At 35.4% G+C, this 3,648-nt stretch overlaps 1 protein-coding gene across 1 annotated transcript in view; it reads right to left on the reverse strand.

Annotated features, from left to right (window-relative positions):
* LOC108741963 (cartilage oligomeric matrix protein) overlaps positions 1-3,648 on the reverse strand; it is an 84,494-nt gene continuing 80,846 nt past the window's right edge. The window contains exons 13-16 of the mRNA XM_025976140.1: positions 2,812-2,856; positions 2,102-2,417; positions 1,127-1,548; positions 1-299 (exon numbers count right to left, since the gene is read on the reverse strand). Of these exons, the coding sequence (XP_025831925.1) occupies positions 199-299; positions 1,127-1,548; positions 2,102-2,417; positions 2,812-2,856 (884 nt within the window). The 3' untranslated portion in view covers positions 1-198. The remainder of the gene's footprint in view (positions 300-1,126; positions 1,549-2,101; positions 2,418-2,811; positions 2,857-3,648) is intronic.

The raw sequence follows: 3,648 nt of genomic DNA on the forward strand, positions 1-3,648 counted from the left end.
TAGTAGTAAAGTTCTAATTTATTTAGATAGGTTTAATTACACATTATTGTAACACTTAGTTTTATTTTGATAAGTACATAGGTATAAAACGAACTGGCACAGTTTAAATACTGTTATATTTGTCAATCAATATCTGTCAATCAATGACTTCCGAACTTGTCTTTCAAGAAAGATAATTCTTCACTTCTAACAAGTGGTTTATTCATAAACAATTTTAGATGATATCCTTGAATTATCAATATTTACTAGCTTTTTTAGTTTTGGCGGCAGATCATCGTAAATCGATTGAGGTACAGCATCTGAAACGAAACGCGTATGCGTTATAATGCAATATATGTGAGTATGAAGAGAAAATATAACCAAAGCTATACAGTGTAAAGTGTTAGTATTAAATAGCATTCTGAGAGTCAGACACCCTTAATGCCTTGGGGGTAGAGTAAAAATAATCGAGAATGACAGAAATAGTCCTTATTTTTCGGTTGGCTGAAATGAATGATAATATAGCGAGTACGAATGTGTTTGTGTGCGATCGGGCACACGTGTGTATGAACGGCTTATCGATTCGCCGACTACCCGCGGGCGTATTTCTTCATGTGCACCGTATTTGTAAATTTGTGTGTCGTACCTTCGTTCTGGGAAAGCACTTAAACAGTTCAAAGGAAAAATAAACTATACGGATGTTTCCAGAAGGTTCCAGAAAGTAAACAAAAGGGTATTTAAAGGAAGACACGATCACCGAGAGGAAAAAGTAATAAACTGACCGTTGCAGAAGTGAATCGAGAAATTAATTGACAGTGATAGCAGTAGTGCATTTAATAGTGTTTTTAAGTTCTTTAATAATTAGTGTAATTAAATAGTTTTTGTCGTTTTCAGTCTTAGAAGTTAATTTTGTTAAACCCACGAACATTACAATAATCACTTAAAACATTCAGTCTTTAACTAAGGATGACATTTTGGGTGTCGAAAGGCGTTTTAGTTTTCTATATTTTTGGAATTTTTGGGTTCTAAGTTTAGTTAGTTACGTTCCATAGTACTCAATTATATTTTGTGTAATGAATAATAAAATAAATTTTCGGGCGACGCTGGGCAACCTTCTGGTCAGAAAGAAAAAAAGTATTCTTCTTACCATTACAACGATACAGAAGATCAGACCAAATAATCATCTCTTGCGAAAAGCAGAATACTCCAAGTTTTCCACCTCTTAATGTTGTGTCATAAACATTTCCGGAGTCAGCAACTTTTCTGTCAACTTCAAATAGTTTGAAACGAATTAGTCCTATTTTAGGTCGGTGATGAAGTAACCAACGATATGGAGTCTTTTCTTTCCATCCTACATTTCGAGGATCTTTCCAAAGTAATTTTACTTGATTGGGAGTATTTCCTGTATGCCATAAGGAATTTCTGAGGATTTTTCCGGGACCGGTTTCCGAATTAACGACCTTCAGTTGAATTCCGGGATCGGCTACCGCATTGAATGGTGTATGCTGCCAGTATGGTTGAGAATGTTTCTTCCACATCACTACGTAGAATTTTTTGTTGCTTTGATAACTGGAACAATATTAATACAATTACTTAATATAATTTGTTGCAATCTACTAGCTATTAGGCACTTTCTTTTAGGCTGAGTATTAATTTCGGACAGAGTAAAAAAAGAAAAAGTGTTACAATAAACGTTATTTTATTAATAAAATAATATTAATTGTGATTGCTATGACTGCCATAATAATTAATAATAATTTACACATTAAGGAATTTTTATTAATGAAAAAGTTCTTTTTATGTTCACTGCGATTAAATAGATGCAAAAAATTATCCGAGTCTAAATATCCGGCATTTGACGTATTTCGTTTGCAGCGATCATCATACGGTCGTGCGTTCTGCATTGGCATTTGATACACTCGCTGTTTCATACAATCTCAAAGAAAATATTAAGTGGGTTAAGATCCGGATTATGCGTTGGTCAAGGTAGAGGACCCGTTTGTTTTAGCGAACAGAAAATTGTTATTTTGTAAACTGGTCGTATGTGCCGATATATTCTCTGTATTTCGTTTTGTTCTCACAAATGGTCATTAAAAAAGGGTTAGAACAAAGTAATCATTACCTGAAAACGAAACCTGCATAGTCATCGTCTATTTCCGTATCCACGTAGAAAGTACCTTCAAAGTCAACACCACCAAAACGATCTTCACCAACAGCAAGGCCAGGGTCGCTGTTCATAGTTTGCCAAATTTCTGCACCTTTCGCATAAATTACCCAGTTTGGATCTATTTGAGATTCACCCTCAGGATCTAGCGCGACTGTCATATATCTACTAAAGTCAGTGGTATGAATCAAAGAGTTATTAGGACAGTTATCTAGGTCGTTTGGAACAGTATCTAAATCGAAGTCGTCTTCACACACATCTCCTACATTGTTTCCTGAAATTAATGTTTATATTTAGAATGCATGTCGATGGAGTTAGAAATATCTTTAGTGACTATCTCAGATCGCTATAATCTAAAAAATTTCACTTGCAGATTAGTGTAATTTCGGGAAGCTTATAATACATAATAGAATAAATTAAATTCTTAAAACAAGTTCCCATAACGATAAACACAAAAACAAATGTAACCTACAGTCTTAATCCATGGAGGAGAATAATTATTCCTTTGTAATGCTTACTATGTGGTTTATCTTTGCTTTTTGGGGATAGTTCTAAATCATGTGCTTTGTAAGGGGAAAAATATTGCTCATTAACCAACTTTTACATTTAAATTATAATAAAGTAATAAATGTTTATAAACTATTAATTGTTTTCACTTTTTCACATACCGTTAAAATCTTTTTGATCAGGATTGTAGCCGTAGACGCAGTTATCTTTTTCATTGATAATTGAATAGCNGGAGTGTGGGTTAGGGTTCTTGTTGTTGTAGGGTTGTTGTTATCGATAGCTCTTTTAGTGAATTTGGATTGTAGGTTATGGATTCGTGTAGGGATTGAGGTAATTGGAATGTTGTTGTTAAGTGTGTCGGATGGAAAATGTAAGTCTAATCTCGCGACTTTGCGTAGAATACGTCGCTCGGTTGCGAGAATCCTGTGGGGCAAGTTTCGCGACGTTGTGGTAAGTGTAGCTGCTCTATAATCGATTACCGGTCGAACAAAGGTTTTGTAAGTATGAAGGAGTGTATCTGTTTTGCAAGTTTTAATACGCCCGTTTATTAACGAAATTAGGTTTGCGCGTTTCCGTACTTTGTCCAATGTGTGTTTAATGTCGGCATGCGGGTTCATTGTGTGTGTAAAGATGATCCCGAGATACTTTATTTCCTTTTGTAACGTGAGTTGAACATTTAATAGTTTGACATTAATATCGTCCGCGGTGAGAATGTGTCTGCGTTGTAAGTTGGGGTGTCTGAATAGTACCAGTTGTGTTTTATTAGGGTTGGGTTTTATGCGCCATTTACTTAGCCATAGTTCCAGTGTTTGAATTTGTCGGTTGATTTTGTTGTTGCATGCTTTCGAGCTGTTACCAGACGCCCAATAAGCAGTGTCATCTGCATATTGGGCGAGACTGATAGTGTTTTCTAGCGGTTGTGGAATGTCGTAGCAATAAATGTTGTAGAGAAGTGGTGCTAATACGGTGCCTTGAGGTACACCCGCGGATAGAGCAAA

Source organism: Agrilus planipennis, unplaced genomic scaffold (assembly GCF_000699045.2).
Source record: "Agrilus planipennis isolate EAB-ADULT unplaced genomic scaffold, Apla_2.0 scaffold295, whole genome shotgun sequence".
Classification (NCBI taxonomy): domain Eukaryota; kingdom Metazoa; phylum Arthropoda; class Insecta; order Coleoptera; family Buprestidae; genus Agrilus; species Agrilus planipennis.